This window comes from Octopus bimaculoides, chromosome 15 (assembly GCF_046866305.1).
Source record: "Octopus bimaculoides isolate indiv1 chromosome 15, ASM4686630v1, whole genome shotgun sequence".
NCBI lineage: Eukaryota > Metazoa > Mollusca > Cephalopoda > Octopoda > Octopodidae > Octopus > Octopus bimaculoides.
The window spans coordinates 34,359,988-34,381,875 of NC_142942.1; the positions used below are offsets into that span (position 1 = coordinate 34,359,988).

General features: G+C 34.1%; 1 protein-coding gene across 5 annotated transcripts in view; it reads left to right on the forward strand.

Annotated features, from left to right (window-relative positions):
* LOC106880618 (3-hydroxy-3-methylglutaryl-coenzyme A reductase) overlaps window positions 1–21,100 on the forward strand; it is a 103,508-nt gene extending 82,408 nt beyond the window's left edge. For 3 of the 5 annotated variants that reach the window (XM_014930640.3, XM_052973242.2, XM_089363686.1), the window contains 10 exons: window positions 86–164; window positions 314–472; window positions 1,300–1,385; window positions 6,936–7,007; window positions 9,132–9,237; window positions 9,353–9,459; window positions 10,763–10,967; window positions 13,646–13,804; window positions 16,589–16,740; window positions 18,467–21,100. In XM_014930640.3, coding sequence (XP_014786126.2) covers window positions 86–164; window positions 314–472; window positions 1,300–1,385; window positions 6,936–7,007; window positions 9,132–9,237; window positions 9,353–9,459; window positions 10,763–10,967; window positions 13,646–13,804; window positions 16,589–16,740; window positions 18,467–18,500 — 1,159 coding nt within the window. In that variant the 3' untranslated portion in view covers window positions 18,501–21,100. The remainder of the gene's footprint in view (window positions 1–85; window positions 165–313; window positions 473–1,299; window positions 1,386–6,935; window positions 7,008–9,131; window positions 9,238–9,352; window positions 9,460–10,762; window positions 10,968–13,645; window positions 13,805–16,588; window positions 16,741–18,466) is intronic. The other 2 variants (XM_089363684.1, XM_089363685.1) reach the window with 1 other exon arrangement.
* The last annotated feature ends 788 nt before the right edge of the window (window positions 21,101–21,888 follow it).

Below are 21,888 nucleotides of genomic sequence, written 5' to 3' on the forward strand. Positions count from 1 at the left end.
ACAAATGAGGCTAGTTATCTATTTTGTGCTATTATTCACTAAATGATAGTATTTATTTATGTTGGTTGCTTTCTTGACTTTTCAGGAGGGGACTTATTGATGAAAACTTAACTGACAAAAGTGTGATGGAAAAACTTCCTTTTAAGAACTACGATTATTCTGCTGTGAGTTTTTAATGTCTCTTATCTCTCCACATCTAAAAAGATATACATATAAATATATAGAAATATATGTTTCTCTTTTTATTGTTTCATTTTGTCAAAACTCATCATGCACTTATTCCTCTCAAAATCTATCAAATTTTTCATTGTAGGTTTATGGAGCATGTTGTGAAAATGTCATTGGTTATATCCCTGTACCTGTTGGTGTAGTAGGTCCATTATTTATGAATAGTAAAGACTATTATGTTCCCATGGCCACTACTGAAGGCTGTTTAGTTGCTAGCACCAATAGAGGTTGCACAGCTTTGAAGGTAAATATATTTATCTGATAAATTCTGGTTTATTCTGCATTTTGTACTTTTATTACATAAAAAAAGACCAAGATTTATTTTAATGAGTTTTTCTTATCAAATTAATTATTCATGTAAGCTCTCTCCAATTACTCTACTAGCCATAAAATTACAAATTTTTTATTCTTACTCTTTAAATTTTGTACATGTAGATATATTAAGATCAGAAACACTTGCATTGTTTACTTATAATTTCTTAATTCTACCCTTTTTGCATCAACTCTTCAAATAGGGAAAATAAGTAGCTAGGGTTTTGGGTAACTTGAAGACTCATTATTTCCAGTCTGTTATAATACATATGTTACTACTATTTCTGATAAGTTCCTACTCTTTATCTAGATGCTTCACTGGTACTTATTTTATTGAAACCATACTCAACAAGTTTGCAAAATTAAACCAATTCAGTTAAAATCAGTAAATTCTTGACAAGTTGAACCAATGCTCAGCTTTCTAATTTAGTTTTAGTGACTTGTGTTATTAGACACTGATAACACATTTCTATTCTCTGTAATATTAATCCTGTTTAACCCTTTAGCATTCAAATCAGCCAAGATATTTAACCAGTTTTATATTGAAACAGGCCAGATCTGGTCTCTCACATCAACCCTACAATGTCATTCTAAAGCTAAACAATCACATCAGCAAAATCTCTAAACTACAAGATAATATAAATAAAAAAATATTATATTTGACAGAGTAATCTGAATACTAAAGGGTTAACTCTTCTTCTACATTTAATTGCTGTCACCTATAACATAATGAGTAATGTTTCCATTCTGTAAAATCAGAAAAGCGGTGGTGTACGCAGCTTCCTCTTAAGTGATGGTATGACGAGGGGTCCGGTTGTACGGTTCCCAACAGCGGAAGAATGCATGTAAGTAATTCAGTATTAATTAAATGAGAAGAATGGTAGAGAATCAGATTAAAACTTTTATTGGTGTCTTACTGTTTAGAATTCAGTCAAAATGTCTTTCCTCTAAGTTGACAAAATAAGTATCAGTCATATATATTCTCCTTTCCATACAAAAATAGATGTTTTACCTGTGAAAGGCAGAGATAATAAGTGATAGGTGTGGAAGTAACTTAAACAAAGCATCAAACTACACTATTTACTTTTGCTTTTCTTGTCTTGCTACATTCAACTTTCCCTTTCATATATGCTCAGTTGATAAAATAGAGAACTGTAATTTACTGGTATATGGCATATGTGTGTGTATGTATTATCACCCTGCTGTGTGGTATGGTGGACTCTGAGGAAGCTAGGGGTAGACAAGTAGCTTGTAAAAGCCATACAAACCATGTACAGAGGTTCTGTCAGCAAGGTGAGAGTTAAACATGAGTATAGCGATGAATTTAGTGTACAGGTAGGCATTAATCAGAGTTGTTTTCAGTCTCCTCCTATTCATCATCATCCTCCAGGCCATAACAGAGGAATTCAAGACCAGCTGGAAACTGCTGTATGCTGATAATCTTGCTCTTATAGCAGATTCTGTAACAGAACTAGAAAAAATTCCAAGTGTAGAAGCAAAACCTGGTATCAAAGGTTAACTTACCAAAGACTGAGGTTCTAGTAAGCAAGGAAACGGACAAGACCCTTCTCCCATCAGGTAAATGGCTCTCCTCTACATGTTAAAAAGGTGTAGGCCAGAATTCCATATGGTGTACCCAGTGCAAGCTATGGACACATGAGGTACCGTGGAATAAAAAGGAAGGTTATTATAGAAGATAGTATTTGTATATGGAAGATGCACAGGAGGATGAAAACTACAGGTACTCGGGAAATCGATTTTTTTCAAATTCCCCAGAAGCTTTTTCGAGGGAGTGGATAATTTCTGCTACCTAGGGGACCTAAATCCCCAGTTAAAATATTTTGAATATGTATCATATTTTCTGATATTGGTTGTTTCCATCTACCAAATCCACTCAAAGCTTTGGTCAGTCTGGGCTACAGTAGAAGACACAAGATGCCATGTAGTGGGACTGAACCCTGGACCATATGGCCAGGAAGAAAATATGTGTTTGTAGGTGACTGTGCGTATCCTTGTCTTGATGTCATGTGATAGTCATAGATAAACATCACTATCATACAAGTGATGTTGTTCATTTCTAGTCTTCCACGGAAAACATGTTTGGTCAATAATACCTTGCTTGGAACCAAGTGAAGTTTGCCAACAGGAAAGGCACCCAACCATAGAAAATATGCCTTGACAGATTCCATCTGACCCATGCAAGCTTAGAAAAGTGGACAGTAAATGATGATAATGATATATATATTAGTGGATGCTGAAAAGTTCCTAGCTTTAAGAGTTTTGTAAAAGACCTGGTTAGAGGCCCAACCATTCAAGTTCTTTTACAGGGCTTAGAAAAACTGAAGAACCACTGCAATAAGTGTGTGAATCTGAGAGGGGAATATGTTGAATAAAATCATAATTTACTGATCATCCTGTATTTTTCTTCTACCCAAAGCCAGGAACTTTTCAGCACCACCTTGTGTGTGTATGTATTATACACACATCTTTCTTGTATCACCTAACTGTCCTGGATGTTTTGCGTTCTTGTCCCATTTCGTATTATATATATATATATATATATATATATATATAAACAAAATTCAGGGATCAGCAACAGTTGCTTCACCACATACCGAAGTTCAGAAATAGCAGCTAAAATGCTGAAACTCCACTGATGAGCTGGCTGGCCTATGTAGGTTTGGAGATACTTTCAAACTGTGTCGATTGTTATGATGGCACTCGGTCATACATGCACGTTTGCTAGTATCGTCGAATTTGCAACTGGAATATCATACCGATGAGGTAATGAAGAGTTTTTCCTTCTAAGCCAGAAACATGTATATGATTAACTATGGCTAGTTTAGTTCGTTATTTTTCTTCTTGTTTTGCCTATGTGAGTTGCAGGTAATGCTATCTATTGGAGTTTCAGCATTTTAGCTGCTATTTCTGAACTTCGGTATGTGGTGAAGCAACTGTTGCTCATCCCTGAATTTTGTTTATAAATGTATAAGAACTTTTAAATAAGTTCCTCACCGATAATGGTGCTTACATACCGAAGGGCTTGGTAAAAATTATTAATTATTAATTTATTAATAAATTAATAACTTGATAATCCTTTACCCTTTTAATTGTAATAATTATATATATATATATATATATATATATATATATATATATATATAATACAAAATGGGACAAGAACGCAAAACAGACAGTTAGGTGATACAAGAAAGGGACAACAGAACATCCAGATAGACGATACAAAGAAAACAAGGACAAGTCATTCGGAGTTTTCTTTCATCAGTCGAGATCCAGATTATCTTCGCAATTTTGGCTGGTTATACTTGATATTGCTCCAATCTGGCCAGCCCCAAAGAAAAACTAAGCTAAGAGCATTAGATTCCTTGGAAGAAAGCAGCGAACGTATACAAAAACAAGGACGGGAAAACACGAACAATGTTACACAAATAAAATAAAAATAATAACAGGACATAACAACAGGTGTCTTTCCACTAAGGACGAATTTGAATTAAGCTGGCGTGTGTGGAAATAAAGCCTTGCGGCAGGGATACAAGATTTCACATGCTCAGGGAGGAATATCGATGTTGCATGCACAACGGCTGGCCAAGAAAGAAAGATCAGGCTTGGCCGAACGCCAGTCATGTGGGAAGAGAAGAGAGAGAGGTGGAAGCAGAGGAACAAAAGAATTAAGGAGGGGCGAGAAAAAATGACAGGAACACAGTGAAGTGAAAAGTGGAGGGAAAGTGAGCAAGAAGAGAAGGCAAGGAAATGTGAGCGACGGGGAACGAAAGAACGAAGAGTGGAATGAATGAATAAGGGTGAAAGGGCTGATAGACAGAAATAGAGTCATACAAGATTTAGAAAAATGTATACTTACATATATAAGAGACAAAGTGTACGTACGCTGCTGTATATATATATAGGTGTATGAGTGGCTATGTAGTTAAGAAAGCTTGATTCCCAAGTTCTTGGTTCTAGGTTCAATCCCACTGCATAGAGTTACAAACATTAGTTAGCTAATTTGAAATCCCAATTCTTATATATATATATATATATATATATATATATATATATATATATATATATATATATATATGAAAGAAGGTTTGAAAATGCACTTATTTTTTAAAAATATTTATTTACTTAACCGGTTTCACTTTTTTAGAAAAAGATTATCAAAAGTCTTTGAGAATAATAAAAAATGTTAAAAAACAGTTTGAGTATTAAAATGCATATATACATTCTTTGATGATAAAATATATTTAAAGTACAAAGCTTTGTATGAACTTTGTATTGTTACATACTGATTATCACACATTCTCTGATATTAAAATGAAAATGTTAAAAACAGTGTATGAAAATACACATATGGAAAAATACATATACATATTCTTATACATATTCTTTGACAATCGAATAAAGTTGAAGAGGAACTGACCTGGCTTTTTCCTCTTGTGTATATTGAGGGAATGTTTTACTGTCTTAAGAGACAGTATGACTGGCTAGCTGGGGTGGGAGGGAAGAAGAGTTAAAAAGGAGTTTTTAATTTTATTTTTGGTTGGTCTGTGACAGTCTGTCATGGTTGTCCCAAAAAACAGTGAACCATGACAGACTGTCACAGACCAACCAAAAATAAAATTAAAAACTCCTTTTTAACTCTTCTTCCCTCCCACCCCAGCTAGCCAGTCATATTGTCTCTTAAGACAGTAAAACATTCCCTCAATATACACAAGAGGAAAAAGCCAGGTCAGTTCCTCTTCAACTTTATTCGATTGTCAAAGAATATGTATAAGAATATGTATATGTATTTTTCCATATGTGTATTTTCATACACTGTTTTTAACATTTTCATTTTAATATCAGAGAATGTGTGATAATCAGTATGTAACAATACAAAGTTCATACAAAGCTTTGTACTTTAAATATATTTTATCATCAAAGAATGTATATATGCATTTTAATTCTCGAACTGTTTTTTAACATTTTTTATTATTCTCAAAGACTTTTGATAATCTTTTTCTAAAAAAGCGAAACCGGTTAAGTAAATAAATATTTTAAAAAAATAAGTGCATTTTCAAACTTTCTTTCATATATATTTCCACTCGTACGGTATTCCACAACTTTACTTTATTATATATATATATATATATATATATATATATATCTTAATATTGTGCTTAGACAAAGCAATACTAATAACCTGATATTAGAACTCGATATACATATGCTTCAGAAAAAAATGTTAGTCAAGTAAAGAGTGTAATATATTATATAAATGACAGGGAAACAAGAAATTAAGTGATGAACTTCATTAGCTTACAGCTATTTCTGCTATAAGATGTGCAATGCACTCATAGTTGAATGCTTGTGTATCACCTAATAGCTTTGTCAGATTCAAAAATGAAGCATAACTTCATTTTTGAAACTCTTACATACAGATCTAATACCAGATGTAGTATTAGATTATTTGCACTAATATAATACTCTACATTGGCGTCATCACTATCATTTCTACTGTCATCATTGTTAATAGTGTTACATTCACTTTTTTACATTGGCATAGTCTAGACAAATCTACACCACACCATTGTCCCACATATCTTGATACAAACTAACATGGTTGGTTTCTCTTCTGATTTGAAATAAAAGAATCACTCATGAGTGTTTGCTATAAACAAAAACCAAACCAGTTCTGGTATGTCAATTATTTGTTCATTTTTCTTTCAAGTTAACATCACTATTTTGTTTTAGAAATGTTGTAAATACATAAATTATTGGAGCATGTAGTTTCATAGCTGTGTACCTTTCACATTGTTAACACATCAAAAGTGCGATTGGCACAGTTTTACACTGAGGTACATCTCAATAGCTTAGCAGAGTTTTCAGTGATATCTCAAGATACCTGGTATCTTGCTGTATTCAAGAAGACCCATCCTTGTCAGCTGAAGTATTAAGGTCATATCCCCTGGTAAAGAGGATTGGCCTGCAAGAGTCCTGTACCAGAAGCACCATGTAAGAAGCACTCAATACACACTGTAAAGTGGTTGGCATGAGGAAGGACATCAGCTGTAGAAACCGAGTCAAATGAAACTGGAACCTGGTGCATCTCTCCAGCTTGTCAGCTCTGGTCAAACCATCAAACCCATGCCAGCATGGAAAATGAACATTAAAGGCTGATGATGATCTTTATAGTCAATGGTCTTGCACCCGTATCTACTGTACTTCATTTAATTCTATAACTGAGTGAGGTACAACCAAGGAGACTAAGTAGTTACTTCCTTTCCCTCTTATAAAAATACATTTTTTTATTTTAAAACTCATTGACTTAGGTTATTGTTTATTGTGATTTTTTATGGAAATGATTTTTTTTTTTTTTTTTTTTGTTACTGCAGGAAATTAAAACATTGGCTCAATGAAAAAGAAGCATTCCACTTTGTTCAAAAGAAATTTAATGAAACTAGTCGGTGAGGATTTTAATTTATGTGTCACAATTAATGAAAGCTGAGTCATTACTGTCACATTTACTGAAAAGTTGAGCAGTTACAATAATTTGTATCGCATTTAATTAACAGCTGAAAAATTCCTATAATTCATGTCACATTAAATTAACAGCTGAGTCTTGTTGATAATTTGTTTAACATTTAGTGAACAGCTAAGAGTCACAGCTATGTTTCACATCTAATGGAACAGCTAAAAGTCACATTTGTTGTTTAACATTTAATGAACACCTCAGCGTCACCTTACTGGCACGTGAAAAAAATATTTGAGTGAGGTCGTTGCCAGTGCCACTGGACTGGCTCCTGTGCAGGTGGCACGTAAAAAACATCATTTGAGCGTGGTTGTTGCCAGTACCACCTGACTGGCCCTCGTGCTGGTGGCACGTAAAAGCACCCACTACACTCTCGGAGTGGTTGGCATTAGGAAGGGCATCCAGCTGTAGAAATACTGCCAGATAACATTGGAGCTTGCTGCAGCCATCTGGTTCACCAGTCTTCAGTCAAATCGTCCAGCATGGAAAGCGGACATTAAATGATGATAATGATGGTGATGGTGGTGATGATGATGATGATTCCTATATCATTATATAGACTACTAGCAGAAATACCCGGCGTTGCCCGGGTTAAAGAGAATAATGATATCTAAAAACGCCGTCTAGACTACGCATCATCTTTATATATAGAGATGTATATACACACACGCACCCAAACACACGTATATATATGTATATCAATATAAATATATGAAAGTCAATGAAGTTTCGTAAAAGAAGGTGATCATGTACATACTTTCTTGCTGTTGTGATTATAACACCTCATTGTAAACTATGTTCCTTGTTTTCCCTTGTGGAGCATATACAAATAGGTTTTTTTTTGCTGCCCACTCTTGAGCAGCCAACATACAGTTGTCCATGTGAGAAGCAGGGCTCTTCCAAGAGAAGACCAGCTACAGACAGTGTTTGACCCTGAGATTTGTTTATGGACATGGCAAAAGTCACACGAAGGGGGAATTGTAGTCTTCTGAATGTAAAAGGAATGTCTGCTCCTGATGGAGTAAGAGGAATTCTTGGAATAAAGACGTCATCCCCTTTTGCACATCCAGAAAGAATGGTAGCCTCGATAACGTGTGACATCATTTTCTAAATAATGCTCATCTGTTATGTTCGGGTAAAAATTTCATCAACATCAAAAATATATGAATTTTCATGGAAGTTATGGCCGTTACGCAAAGAATATAATTTCCAAATTTCATAAAGATCCATTCAGTACTTTTGACGTAGTTTTGGATAAGAAAACAAATGACTAATGTGTGTGTTTGTGTGCATGTGTATGTGTGTGTGATGGGTGTATATATGTATAGATATCTGTATGCATGTATATATGTGTACATATTACATGTACATCTCTATATATATATATATATATACATCTACACATGTATACATATACATGTATGTATAGATCTATATATATATATATATATACATATACGTGTACATCTATATGTAAACATATACATCTCTCTCTCTTTCTCTCTTTCTCTCTCTCTCTTTCTCTCTCTCTCTTTCTCTCTTTCTTTCTCTCTCTTTCTCTCTCTCTCTCTTTCTCTCTCTCTTTCTCTCTGAAAGTATCTGCCATTACAGTATCGAAATGGTGTACATATACATGTATATGTATACATATACATCTCTCTCTCTCTCTCTTTCTGTCTCTCTCTTTCTCTCTTTCTCTCTCTCTTTCTCTCTTTCTCTCTCTGTGAAAGTATCTGTCACTACAGTATCGAAATGTGATTGTTTCAGTTAGTGGAATAGTTTCATTTTTAAAGTGAAAGTATTTGACATGAGTGTTTTTGTTTCACTTTTGACACGTAATACTTAAATAGTGGAGGAGATATTATGTTGCCGTGTGCTCGAACTCTGCAAGAAGTTAATAATTTTTTTTGACTAAAACACAACTGGAACCCTAAGTAAGGCATGTGTAAAATTTGAATGAAATTGGTTGCGTAGTTCTCGAGTTTTAGGGATTCAGACAGACAGACACACATTCTCATTTTTATATATATAGATTAACAGATTTTCTTTCTTATTTCAGTTTTGCTAAATTAACTAGCTTGCAAGCAAATCTAGCTGGAAGATACTTATTTATTCGATTTGTAGCTACAACTGGTGACGCCATGGGAATGAATATGCTTTCTAAGGTGATATTTTTTAAAACATCACATTTGAATGGATATCAAACATAAGCATGAATATTTCATCAGATTTTAATAACTTTTTCTTAGTTCTTCATAAGATGTTTTGCTTATTTTTCAGGGAGTGGAAAATGCTCTTAGAGTATTGAAAGAAAAATTTCCTAACATGGAAATTATGAGTGTTAGCGGTAATTATTGTACAGATAAAAAATGTGCTGCCATTAATTGGTAAGTCAATATTTCTATTATTCCTTTCTTTTTGTTGTTGGTCCTTCACTAAAAAATTAGTTTCCATGTTGCCTGAATAAATATCTCTCAAAAACCTTCAATCCTCATTGACAAATACTTTCTTATTTTGCAATATTAAAATTATAGTGCTCGCAATAATTGTGTAGCTTGTCTGAAGGTTCTGTTTTGAGAAAAGAGTTTTTAACAGATGTGGGTTCCATATAGTGGATGCTAGCTGTTCTGAACAGGTGTGTCTTGACCAATCATTTATTAGGATAACATGTCAAGCCCCCCCCCTTTTTTTTTTATTTATTTATTGGCTTGATTGATCCTCCCAGGGAATTAAACATATCTTGGCTTGTTCTTGAATGTTATTAAAGTAGAGAGATTTATAATGTGGATAGCAGGAATTATTTATTATCTTTCAGAATTGTCTGAATTTTTTTGAGTTTCCAATATTTATCCCACTGACTGTGAAGAGTGTAGTATGTGGTGGTGGGCATGTGAGTTAATGCAATTACTGAAAAGAAGATTTAGAATTTTATAATGACTACTTTTAATTCTGTTGGTTTTATTATCTGGAGCTTTATAGTATTAAAATATACTGATTGCATAATCATGAAATCTTAGTTTCATTGTTTCAAGAAAACTGGAAACTAAGAAATGGTTTAATGCTTTATAGTTTTGAAACCAAATCTTCATCATCATCATCATCATTTAACGTCCACTTTCCATGCTAGCATGGGTTGGACGATTTGACTGAGGACTGGTGAACCAGATGGCTACACCAGGCTCCAATCTGATTTGGCAGAGTTTCTACAGCTGGATGCCCTTCCTAACGCCAACCACTCCGAGAGTGTAGTGGGTGCTTTTACATGCCACCGGCACGAAGGCCAGTCAGGCAATACTGGCAACGGCCAACACTCGAAATGGTGTATTTTACGTGCCACCTGCACAGGAACCAGTCCAGCGGGACTGGCAACAAACTCGCTCGAATGTCTTTTCACGTGCCTCTGGCACAAGTGCCAATTTTATATGGTCCTCGCTGAGGTCAACTTCGCCTTTCATCCTTTCGGGGCTGATAAAATAAGTACCAGTTGAGCACTGAGGTTGAAGTAATTGACTTATACCTCACCCATCCCGAAATTACTGGCCTTGTGCCAAAATTTGAAACCAATATTATATGGTTCCAATTATTTGCTATTTCTGTAATTACTTCTGTAAGAAATCATTTATTATTTTAAAAAACCAGTACACAAAACCATTAACATTCAGTTTAACCTTTTTTTCTCTATTTATACAGGGTTAATGGTCGAGGCAAAAGTGTGGTGGCTGAAGCAGTAATTCCTGACAAGGTTGTACGAGAAGTTCTTAAAATTAATGTGTCTGCATTAGTTGACCTAAATATTGCTAAAAATCTTGTTGGTTCAGCTATGGCAGGTGCACAGGGAGGCTTCAATGCTCATTCTGCTAACATTGTTACTGCTGTATATATTGCTACTGGCCAAGTAAGTCTTATAGTTATTAATGTCCTAACTGGTCTTCATGTTAAACCTGTGCTTTAATCGTAGACATTTACAGTAACATCTTCACTGACAGTTTACATGCAGGCAATCAAACCAAATGAAATACCATAAATTTGAACCAATTTGTCATCTTTCTCAACAATATTCTCAAAAATGTGGTGTCTTTTCAAAAATATTTTAGGTACAGGTGTGACTGTGTGGTAAGAAGCTTGCTTCCCAGCCACATGGTTCTGGGTTCAGTCCCACTGCATGCCAACTTGGGCAAAAGTCTTCTACTATAAATTCAGGCAGACCAAAGCCTTGCAAGTGGATTTGGTAGATGAAAACTGAAAGAAGCCCATTGTGTATGTGTGCGTTTATATATATATATATATATATATATATATATATATATATATATGTGTGTGTGTGTGTGTGTGTATGTATGTATGTATATGGGCTGTGCGTGAGAAGACCCGGCAAGCCAAGTAAGATCGTTGCCAGTGCCCCTGGACTGGTTCTTGTGCGGGTGGCACATGAGATGCACCATTTTGAGCGTGGCCGTTGCCAGTACCGCCTGACTGGCTCCTGTAGGATTTTCGAGCGAGATCGTTGCCAGTGCCCCTGGACTGGCTTGTGCGGGTGGCACATAAAAGACACCATTTCGAGCGTGGCCGTTTTCGTGCGGGTGACACGTAAAAGCACCCACTACACTCTCTGAGTGGTTGGCGTTAGGAAGGGCATCCAGCTGTAGAAACTCTGCCAAATCAGACTGGAGCCTGGTGTTGCCATCCGGTTTCACCAGTCCTCAGTCAAATCGTCCAACCCATGCTAGCATGGAAAGCGGACGTTAAACGATGATGATGATGATGGTGGAGGCACAATGGTCCAGTGGTTAGGGCAACGGACTCATGTTCATAGGATCGCGGTTTCGATTCCCAGACCGGGCGTTGTGAGTGTTTATTGAATGAAAACACTTAAAGCTCCACGAAGCTCCGGCAGGGGATGGTGGCGAACCCTGCTGTATTCTTTCACCACAACTTTCTCTCACTCTTTCTTTCTGTTGTACCTGTATTTGAAAGGGCCAGCCTTGTTACACTTTGTGTCATGCTGAATCTCCCCGAGAACTACATTAAGGGTACACGTGTCTGTGGAGTGCTCAGCTACTTGCACGTTAATTTCACGAGCAGGCTGTTCCGTTGATTGGATCAATTGGAACCCTCGTCGTCGTAACCAACAGAGTGCCACGATGTATATGAGAGAGAGAGAGAGAGAGTGTGTGTGTGTATGTGTGTTTTAAAATCTAAGGGAGACAACTCTTACCTTTCCATTTATTTCTAATTTTTCGTTTTCCAGCCTTCCACTTTTTCTATATACTTCCTACTTGACTTTTCGCGTTTCTTCTCTTATTCAATTTTTATTTCGTCATGTGGTTTGTGCCTGATGATTGTGCAGAGATGTTACACATGTTACAATACTTAATCGTATGTGGCGTTACATTGGATTTCAAACTCCATGCGTGGCTAACCAACTTAGTAGCTTTACTTTTGTCCTTATGCATGTGTGCGAGACATTGTGTCTGTATTTGCCTCCCGTAAACCAGCGGTTCAGCAAAATGAAACCGATGGAATAAGTACTAGGCTTAAAAAAATATAAGTACTGGGGTTGATCCATTCAACTAAGAATACCTCAAGGTGGTGCTCCAGCATGGCTGCAGTCTAATGACAAACAAATAAAAGATAAAAATTCATTTTTTTTTTGTTTTGTTTTTAACATTTCAATTGTTATCAATATTTTTTTTTACTTTAGTTAGGAGCAATTTCAAAGAATGTCAGTGTGGAAAGATAGGAACTGATAATTGAATAGAAAATCTGTCAGTAGGAAACCCATCTTGATTGAAAAGTTTGTTCCAAGCATTCTTGCAGATGTCCATATTTTCAAAGCAAGTCTATCCATTAAAAACAGATTTTAAATAGTTTTATAATTTCATGATGTTGACATTCATTTCAAGTGTGAATGCAAATGGTTACTTAAGCTTTGTTAATGTTTTAAACAAGTAAATATGATTTATCTTATTAACCCTTTAGCATTCAAACCGGCCATATCCGGCCAAAATATTCTACCTGTTTTATCTTCAAATCAGCCAGATCTGGCCTCTCACACCTACCCTACAATGTCATGTTAAAAATAAACAGTCACATCATCGAAATCTTGAAATTATGTGATAGTGCATGATGAATTCAAAATAATGTAAATCAATAAGCATTACATTTGTTAGATTAATCTGAATGCTAAAGGGTTAAAGATATTTCAGCTATCCATGGAATTTATGATATACAGTTACATGATAAAAATATCTCAATTTACACTACAATGTTGACAAAATAGAGATGACATGGATTTAATAATTCTTGAAATCACATTCAGTTACCAAGTTGAGTGAGAAGATTATTTTATTTTTGACATATAAATATTGGTGATTAAGATTTTTTTTAAAGTAAAATAACAGAAGTCAACTCAGTCACAAATATAATTTCAGGGTTAGCATATCTATCTATCAATCCTTCCTTCGTTTCTCTGTGATGCAATTCTAAAATTGCATAAACAGCTATATATATGTATATTTATTATTAGTCTACCAACAGGAATTTAAAACAATTCTGCTATTATTTTATCCTCAGGATCCAGCAGAAAATGTGTCCAGTTCTAATTGTATAACTTTAATGGAAACAACAGGGGACAATAATTCTGATCTTTATATCAGTTGTACAATGCCTTCACTAGAACTTGGGACAGTTGGTGGGGGAACAAGACTACAACCGCAAGCTGCGTGCTTGAAAGTAAGTAGCAACCTTCCTATTTAATAAATTTATGATTTTAAAAGTAACAAGTATATCTAACGCAATCCTCTCTGTCTGTATGCCGGACTCAAGTCTCTGTATGTCTGACTCAAGTCTCTCAGTGAGGATATCTGATCTGATATTCTCTGTCAATATATCTGACTTCTGTGTCACTGTCTCAGTATATCTGACATGATTCACTTTGTCAATATATTTGTTATGATTAAGGTGAACTGGCAGAACCTTTAGCACATCAGGCAAAATGATCTGAGTTCAAATTCCACTGAGGTCGACTTTGACCTACATCCTTTCGCGGTTGATAAAATAAGTATCAGTTGATCACTGGGGTTGATGTAATCGACTTACTGCCACCCACAAAATTGCTATAATTAATATAATCCTCTATCATTGTATCTGATATGATCCTTTGTCAGTATATTTGGCATGCAGCATCTTGGTAGAAAGTAATACCTAATCTTGGAGTTGATGCTAACATCTCCTGACATGGCAGGGAAAATGGATGTTAAATAATGCTGATGCTAAATAGCAACACACAAAAATAGCACATGAAGATAACAGTAAATTTAGTCCATTGTACTATCACCACATTCCACCAAGCACAGCCAAAATACAAACTAATAAAAGAGTCTCTATGTGGTGGCCTGACCTGCTAGAAAAGCAGCTAAATGTCCTCCGTATTTCACCTGACTATCATAAAATAAAATAAGAAATATTAGATAACATGGTGTTACATATACTGTATCAAAGGGGATCATGGCTGGAAAACAATTGATTGTATGACTGCTTGATTAAGACTGGCCTGATAGCTTATCATTACCAACAGTAGAAGTATATTAATACACAGACACACACACACAAATTGTGTGACGTCAGAAATATCTTGACAATATGAGCTCAATACAATTAACTTCACATGAACTCCCAATAATCCTTTCTACAATAGGCACAAGGCTTGTAACTTTGAAGGAGGGAGCTATTCAATCTGGCCTTGGCAGAATTTGAACTCACAGTGTAAAAATGAACAAAATGTTGCTAAGCATTTTGTCTGGTGCACAAACGATCCTGTCAGATCCCAATAATAATAAGTAAACTGTAGCAATAATAAATATTAAAAATTAAATATTAAAATAAACCTATTTTACAGTAATGTCTGTAGTTATACTTTATCATGTATATTATAATAGATCATCATATCAGGTCTCAATCTCTCTTGCCACAGACAGATCTTTAAAATTTCAAACGTAAAAGTGCTTCTCTCTGTTTATGATCCTGTTACTTAAATACATTTCAAGTTCTTTTGTATTTGCTGCTTTTGCGGATTCTCATGACGCTCAGTTATCATCCAATTCCCTTATTATGAATTTGAATTGGAAGCTTGACTCATGATGAAACTTTCAATAGTGTATTAAACAACCATGGGCACCACCCCCTATGGATTCATTGCAGTTACTCTCTTGATAGCGCTTGATGCCCTTAACCATTCGTCTTCTAGGATTCTTCCACTCTGCATCAATGTAAGAAGCACTATTGGCTCACTTGAGCTCTTCTACTACCTCTTCACAATCCACCATGCTGCAGCCCCATGACTTCACCATATCCCTGGCAGGGTGGCTGAACGGGTGCTATGCCTTGCCAAAAGGCAACTGATAACTATGCAGGGCACAAGCATCACTTGGTGAGGTATTTTCAAAATACCCACATACCCTACTTTTTTTTTTTTATTAACACTGTATATTTAGACAAAACATTGTTTTGTTTACCTTTATCATTTAATACCAGATATTTGCTGGCTGGAAAATTTTTTTTTGTTTTTTTACTATTATTTCCTATACATCCAGTATGAGTTTAGGAGGGTTTTTTAGTTTTTTCGTGCCATAAATTAAAAGAACTCGTTTGTTATTCAGGTAAACTGAACGTAACAGTTATGCAAACTAGGATAATCCCAAGACTTGGTCAACTAGTGGTGATCTGTGTTGACATAATTCAGCTAGTGAATAAAAACATGTGGTGTGACCATATAATAAATTGTCCGGAATCTCATTCTCAGCAGCCAACAATAGGCTGAAAATCTTGAACATATTCAGAAAAGGAAAATATGTTTTTCTTTCAAATTTGTTATTCTAGGAAATGGTGAAACTTTTAGAACCTGATAGGTTACTGTTTAATGTTTTGTCAAAATGTGATACAGATGTACTATAGCAGCAGCAGAATGATATTGACACATGTTTATAACAATATGAAATCAGTATGTGCACAACAATGCAACACATAAAATTATTAAAAAATAAAAAAAAGTTGATCGTTTATATAGTTTATAAAAAATTTTAAATGATGATTTAGTTTTATCCCAAGTTGCAGTACTTTGACAAGCCCCAAAATTTAAGGCGGAATAAATTTATCTGTATCTACTTGCAGCTACTAGGGCAACCAAAATATGAAAAAAACAAAAGAAAAAAAACCAGAATTAATTATATAGAAATATCTACTCGCATAATAAAATAATTATTAAAAAAAAAAAAAAACACCTCTCAGTGATTCTCTGCCCTTGAGCGAAGTTTCTCCTCTTCAATTTCTTACCAAACTCTATTTCTCTCAGCCTTTGAAGCTGCAAACAACCACAGATGATGGCAACAGCAGCGGCAGTCACCAGTCAGATTTCACGCGTGTGTTACATTTATGTTAGGGCAATTAGTGTACTGTGGGTTATCACTTTCATAATTTTTGTGGAAATTAACTTATGTCTACTATTTGTCATTACCACAGATGCTTGGAGTAGAGGGACCCAATAAAACACCAGGGAAGAATGCTGAGACATTTGCACAAATTGTTTGCAGTACTGTGTTAGCTGGAGAACTGTCCTTAATGTCAGCATTAGCTGCTGGACATTTAGTGAAAAGTCATATGCAACATAACAGGTAAGATTATTTAGTGTTTGTTGCAGATTTTGTTTATTATTTGTGAACACTAATTGACACTTTGCTAAATCAAATTTTGACATGGAGATCTATTTAGTTAAAAAAAACATTACAGGTACCTACATCAATTAAGAGCAAGTCCTCTTGCTGAAGGCTCAACTACTCATTCCTCTACTAACAATGCACTAAGTCTGATTCTCGATAGCATGGTACTGGTAGTTGTAGAAAGATATCATTCACTACTATAATCAATGGCGGAGCAGTATAAATGGTGATCCATTTTCTAAAATTACTGTGGCATGCTCAAATCCTCTTTATCATTGTTATTTAAAACCACAAAGGATTTTGCTTGGATAGCTTCTTAACTAATCAATAACTTGTTTTACTTTTGTATGGAACTTAAATATTTGAAACTAGAAATGTGCAAGATTTTTAACTGATCATAATAATATAAATTACTTATAAATCCTCAAATTTGAAACATCTTATCAAAGAACTAGGTCAATGTAGTAATTATCTTCTAAATTATTAGTTTAAGATTTCATGTATTATCATCATCATCATCATCATCAATGAGATGTGATATTCCTTGTAATATCACTGACTGGAGAGGGGCTTGTTAAAATGAAATAACACTATAAACTGATTTAATCTAAGTTTACTGAGTTTCGTGGATAGGTTTTTAAATATATAACAATATATGTATTCTACTATATCCTCAGGCCAGCCAATTACCGTGTGAGTTTACCTGACAAAAACCGTAGAGAACTTCTTTGAGTTTGTATGAAAGTGTGTGAATGTTGATATTTCATGGCTTCATTGTCTCTACCTGAATGAAACAGTGATATGGTGTTTATTCCTTGTTTACATTATGATCAGTCACTCTATGCTTTCGGAAACTTGTGAAATCTAAAAAAAAGACCCTTACTTGGCAGTCAGGTATGGTTTAGCAAGAGGGGTTGGCAACAGTCTCAATCTCTGTCCAGTTCATGGAAAAACAAACAATAAACAAACAAATACAAGAAGGAATGAAATTTTGAGCCCATCTTTTAACTACCAAGTTGTACAATGGTCATTTTCAGCAGATTTTTATACAAAAGGGTAAACTGATGGAATTTTCTGTTTCTCTGAAAGAAAACATTTTTTATGAAAAGATATTTCTATTTCTAATTTCTTTGCAAAAGATGCTAGTAGGACTGAATATTTGTTGCTGATCAGATATTAACAACAAAGAATATATTACCATAGTTGATTATTATTATTATTTTTATTATTATTATTATTATTATTATTCAGGTCACTGCCTGGAATCGAACTTGAAATCTTGGGGTTAGTAGCCCGCGCTCTTAACCACTATGCCATATGCCCCAGGCAGTGACCTGAATAATAATAATAATAATAATAATAATAATAATAATAATAACAATAACAACAACAACAACAACAACAACAACAACAACAACAACGAAAAATACCTTAGGAGTGAGAACCCAGGTTCGAAATTTCCCCAGGAAACCTGATGAAGGCTGGAGAGTATATCAGCCGAAACTTTGTATTAACAACAAACAAGATGAGGACAAATATCCGTCAAATGTAAATAATGTAAATAATTCTTCATCTCTCAAATATAGAACTGTATGAAAGTTGATTTGATATGTTAAATGTTATACCCAAATATTAAACTGTCATAGACAAACTATTAATGTTCTTTTCTTTTCTTTTTCAGAGCACCAACAGAAACAGTAAAATGCAGCATTTAAATTGTCTTGTCTTTGTTGGTTCTTTTATGAATTTGTTTTGAAGGAAACTTCTTTATTAGCCCTCAATTTCACATTTGGTTTCTTTTTTATTTGTCTGTTTAATTATGTTATAAAATCTAGCATCTTTTACTTAAATATAAAATGTTAGCATAAAAATTAGTAATTAAAAAATTGCCCATCTTGTGTAAATTCTTTTCATTTAAAAATATTTTCATACTATTTAGTCAGAGAAGGAGAAGCTGCTCTCTTGACCCTTGATTTTTCGGGAGATGAAAGATAGGAAGTTAGCCTCAAACTGGGGACTTGGCATGAATGTTGAACAGAGTTGTCTTTGTTAAAAGCAGATCTTGTGGGGTTGTTAAAATGAATATCAGATTCAGTCTGTCTCTCAAGAATGCAAAGAGCTGGAACACACATTCTCTTCCAACACTTTAACAATCCCATTAATCCTCTTGGGTCACAACATTATTTTATACACTACCAGAAGGATGAAAGACAAAGCTGACCCTGATGCAATTTGAACTTGTAGCACACAGTGAGAACAAGTATACTGCTTTAACCCTTTTGTCATCATATTTCTATTGAGATGCTCTGTGTTTCTTTCAGTTAATTTTAGATATAACAAAGAATTTAGTAAATTACGCTAGTGTTAGGAACATAAATTGTAACTAATGTTTAGGAGATTTTAATTTAGAACTTTTGAAAACAAAGCCAGAAGCGGTTTCAGCCGGGTTGGTGTCAAAAGGGTTTTAATGGCTGCCAATTCACCTCCTATGATATGTAGGCATATCTGTGGATGAGTTCTATGAAAACTATAAAATGGTGAAATACAGATAAATAAAAACAGCTGAAACAAACAACATAAAAACCATGCAGTATAAAAGTTGTGTGGGAACCTGATGGAAAGACAATAACAAAATGTATTTGGAGTTGTTAGGAACTAGTATGTCAGGTGATAATCAGTGAGAATGACTGATTAAAAAATGAATGTAATTGTAGCATTGAAAAAAAAATCTAATAGAATTAATATGTGAATGAAAGGTGTAGCCAGCAGCTAACAATAGGCTAAAAATCTTGAGCATATTCAGAAAAGGAAACAATGTTTTTTTTTTCAAATTTGTTATTCTAGGAAATGGTGAAACTTTTAGAACCTGATAGGTTACTGTTTAATGTTTTGTCAAAATGTGATACAGATGAACTATAGCAGCAACAGAATGATATTGACACATGTTTATAACAATATGAAATCAGTATGTGCACAACAATGCAATATCAACACATAACAATGTTGATATTGATACATATTGACATTTTTATGTCAACAAAGGCTATAGCAGTCATTATAACATGATATCAACATGTATAGTGACTGTAACATCAACAAATGTAATAGCAATGTAATATTGATGTGCTACAAAAATTTGATATCAACAAGTCCTGTAATCTACATCAACAGAGGCATATTAGATAAATTAACATATTATACCAGCACAATGTCTATAACAAGATATAAAACGAAAACATGCTACCAACATCTGCTGTAATATAATACCCACACAAATTAGAGACACAAAAATGGATTGTTAGGACAAGGGACAACAACCACTTGAAATATATATAATTTCAACCTTAAAAAAGATATTGTGCTATAATATAAAGGCTATCCAAATAAAAAGTATATATGAGCTTCAGTACTCATTCTTCAATATAATTTTTGTTTTTAACAAAGCATATATATTGTTTTTCTATATGCATTAAAATGAAAAGCTAAGCAGCATAACTGGTTAGACAAGTTTTAATATGTTTAGACTGTGACTTAGCAGAATCAGTAAAACAACAGATAAAATATCATGTGGTATTTAGTTCTGCCTTATCACATTCTGATTTCAGATGGCCTTTCATCATTTTGGGGTTGATAAAATAAGCTTCAGGAAACATTTTGAGGTCAAAATAACTAACTTAACCTTTTCCTTCTCCCAAATGTAAGACCTTGTATCTAGTTTAGATTTCTCTCTTACATCTCTGTACGTCTATGATGCAGTGTCTTGACTAGCTTGTTAAATTTACTTCTCTACAAACACCTCATAACCACTTTAATTATACACTAACATTAACTTATTTGTTTTATATTGACAGTTCATAATGAACAAAACTATCACTTAAAATGTCTTTCAATGTCTTCCAACTATAGAAACCTGACATATCAAATTACATCAGAATAATTTATAATATTAAATTTAATCTTTAAAGAATCCGTTATGGCAATAGACATAACAGTTTTAAGGTTTCAATTTGTCCAGAGTTGTGAGGAACATGTAATGTAAGTTGGCTAGGTTTCTCTTCATATTCACTTTCTAACATTTGAAAAAAATATTTATTATATATCATGTTTTGTTTAGTTGAATTAAAAATTAATCCTCTTGCCAACCTCTTATTTATATTCATCTTATGTTGTGCTTTCATCAATTTTTTTCTTATTGGGTTTTCACAAGAAGTTTTCAATAAAACTTGTTCTAAAATGTTTTTAAATGCTTTGACTAAAACTACATTCATGGTTCTGGGTGGTTTTCAAACACAAATAAAACTTTTTATATGAAAAACTATAATTTTTGTGCAATTTTATTTTGTTGAATGTAATTTTGAAATTTGTTGATATAATATGAGGTACAATAATTAATTACACAAAGGTACAATAATTAATTACACAAAGGTACAATAATTAATTACACAAAGGTCATGAGTTCAAATTCTGACACAAGCATTCCAATTTGCACTGAGTAAGGTATATTTCATTAATGTATCTATTCATTCTCAATACATTCTGGCAAATTTGAACATGAATATTTGATCACTGTTGTTTTTCATCATCAGACAATATATCCTCTCTTTAGATGATGTGGGTTTATAACACATGATTCATCAGTGTTAGGGGACTTTGAAACACAGTGGCATTTCAGCCTTATTGTGCCTCCTCAGTCAAAGGTAGCTCACTCTGGTGAATCTAACAAGAATATAGGCTCTGGTTTAAATAAATTAGCAAACAAATTATTTGTTGATGTATGCTAATGCCTGTCAAATAGATCATTCAAGAGGTGCATGCAGAACTGCCAGAATCCAAACAATATCTATTAATTTTCAATATATTCTGTCAGATTCCAATGTAAAAGTCTGATCACTGTTGTTTCTTATCATCAGAAAACATCTCCCAATGTACATAACATGTGTAATTCATTGGTGTGAATGGACTTTGAGACACTGCAGTTTTTCAACCTTATTGTGTGTCTCTTCAAACTGAGAGTAAATCCCCTTACGTCAGTGAGATGCATGTATTATGAACGCACATTGACTAAAAGGGTGTGTTCAATAATGGAAAACAAGTAATTGGATA